The sequence below is a fragment of the Arachis hypogaea genome, chromosome 7, assembly GCF_003086295.3.
Source record: "Arachis hypogaea cultivar Tifrunner chromosome 7, arahy.Tifrunner.gnm2.J5K5, whole genome shotgun sequence".
Taxonomy (NCBI): domain Eukaryota; kingdom Viridiplantae; phylum Streptophyta; class Magnoliopsida; order Fabales; family Fabaceae; genus Arachis; species Arachis hypogaea.
This window is the reverse complement of record NC_092042.1, coordinates 76,286,292-76,288,540: the sequence shown is the minus strand read 5'-3', so window position 1 is coordinate 76,288,540 and position 2,249 is coordinate 76,286,292. Positions and strand designations below refer to the sequence as shown.

Sequence of the window (2,249 nt, the reverse complement as noted above, 5' to 3'; positions counted from 1 at the left end):
CAGTTATGATCAATCAGTGCAAGCTACAATTGCAGGTTATATAGGCTAACTAAGTTAGTTGTAGAGTAACTACTTTTGCCAGCTCATACAGAACAGAAAGGGGGAAACTAACTGACTCAGAGAGAGGGAATGTAACTGCATCTAACAGCCTAGCTTAGTATATTTTCACACGGGCTTAGTGCTTAGCTTACACACACATATCCTTCTCTATGTGACCCTTGCATTTATCTTCTCTGCATACTCTATCATGACCCTGCCATTTTGAATTTGCTGAGTTTTCCACCTTTTGCACTTTAAGCTTGTCTCGAAGCTGAATGAACACTGCAGAGGGGAGAACTTTGGTGAGGGTGTCTGGTACTTGGACTGAACTCGGAACATGACATACCTAAACCACTTTGCTTGTGACATGGTCTCTTACAAAGTGCAGGTCTATTTCGAAGTGTTTTATTTTTTAATGTAAATTTGGATTTGTTGCTAGGAGTACAACACTCTGATTATTACAGTATGCCGTAGGTGCTTCTGGAATTGACCACTTTAGCTCTCCTATTAGATCTTTTATCCATATTAGTTCTGCCACAAGGTCTGCCAGTGCTCTGTACTCAGCCTCAGTGCTTGATCTGGCCACCACTCCTTGCTTCTTTGACTGCCAAGATACTAGATTCCTTCCCATGAAGACACAAAAATCACCAACTGACTTTCTGTCATTTGGATCACCAGCCCAGTCTGAGTCACAATAAGCTATGATCTTTAGGGATGGATCCTTATGAATCTTAAGGCCATATGCAGCTGTACCTTGCACATACTGCAGTACTCTTTTAACTAGTTTCCAGTGTGCCTCTAGAGGAGATTGCATAAACTGTGCAACCTTGTTTACACTATAGGCCAAGTCTGGCCTAGTTACGGTGAGATATTGCAAGCTTCCCACTACAGAATGATAAAGTTGAGGGTTGTCAAACACAGCACCTCCAGTGGCCTGAATCTTAAGAGTTGAATGTAGTGGTGTTGCACATGGCTTGCAGTCATTCATGCCAGCTTTGTAAGTAGGTCCTGCACATATTTGCCTTGAGACATCATCAGGCCTCCATCCTCAGTCCTGATCACTTGGATGCCTAGGAAGTAGTGCAGCTCTCCCATGTCCTTTAATGCAAAGGCTGAGTTGAGTTGTTGAGTGACTGCAACGAGAATTGTTGGACAGTTTCCAATTACAATTATGTCATCAACATAGATGAGGACATAGGTGAGTGACGTCTCTGATTGCTGGACAAATACTGAGACATCTGACTTTGTTGGTGAGAAGCCAAGATTTAGAAGAGCTGAGGATAGCTTATGATACCAGGCTCTAGGTGCCTGCTTGAGACCATAGAGGGCTTTTCTGAGCTTGCAAACTAAGCTGTTGTCATTGGCAATATATTCTTGTGGCTGCTTCATATAAACGTCTTTAGTGAGCTCTCCATGCAGAAAGGCATTGTTCACATCTACTTGCCTGATTGACCATCCTCTGGCCAGGGCTATGGACAGGATGATCCTGATTGAGGTTGGCTTCACAACTAGGCTATAGGTCTCAGTAAAATCAAATCCAGGTCTTTGGGAGAAATCTTGAGCAACCAGGCAAGTTTTGTGCTTTTGTAGGCTTCCATCTGCATTGTATTTAATGCGAAAAATCCACTTACTGCCTATGGCTTCTCTGCCAAGGGGCAGGGGAACAAGCTGCCAAGTATTGTTCCTTTGCAAGGCTTCGAATTCAACATCCATTGCCTGCTTCCAGGCAGGATCTATTAGTGCTTGTTGCACACTTTGAGGTTCTACTGCAGCTTGGAAGGCTTTTGGCCTGAGGGAGCCAGTTTTGCTTCTTGTTACCATAGGATGAACATTTGTGGCATTAGTTACTGGTGGTAAAGCACAAGGAGGAACAATTTCCAGGTCTGAGATAGAAAATGGGGTAGGAGAGTCTGAGGGTGCTGTATGCTGTAAGGATTGAAGCTGAGAAGAGGAGTTAGAGGTTGAGGGTGCTGGGTGCAGGGAGGCAGGATTATGTTGAGGGAGTTGAGTAGGTAATGGAGAGGAGGAAGTTGTTTGATGAGTATTGGCAGGGGTGGGTTGAGTCTATTTTGGTAGGAGTTGAAGTGGTGGTAGGGGGTAATAAGGTGGGGGCTGAGTTGGTGAGCTTTGGTTGTTAAGGCAGATTGTGAGTCTTTGAAGGGAAATTTTTCTTCATCAAAGACTACATTGTGGCTGATGACTACCTTCCC

General features: G+C 44.1%; 1 protein-coding gene across 1 annotated transcript; it reads right to left on the bottom strand.

Annotated features, from left to right (window-relative positions):
* Positions 1-451: 451 nt before the first annotated feature.
* On the bottom strand, positions 452-1,027 carry LOC112701619 (secreted RxLR effector protein 161-like). Its single transcript, XM_025752358.1, has one exon. It carries the CDS (start codon positions 1,025-1,027, stop codon positions 452-454), a length of 576 nt encoding a protein of 191 aa, XP_025608143.1.
* Positions 1,028-2,249: the final 1,222 nt, after the last annotated feature.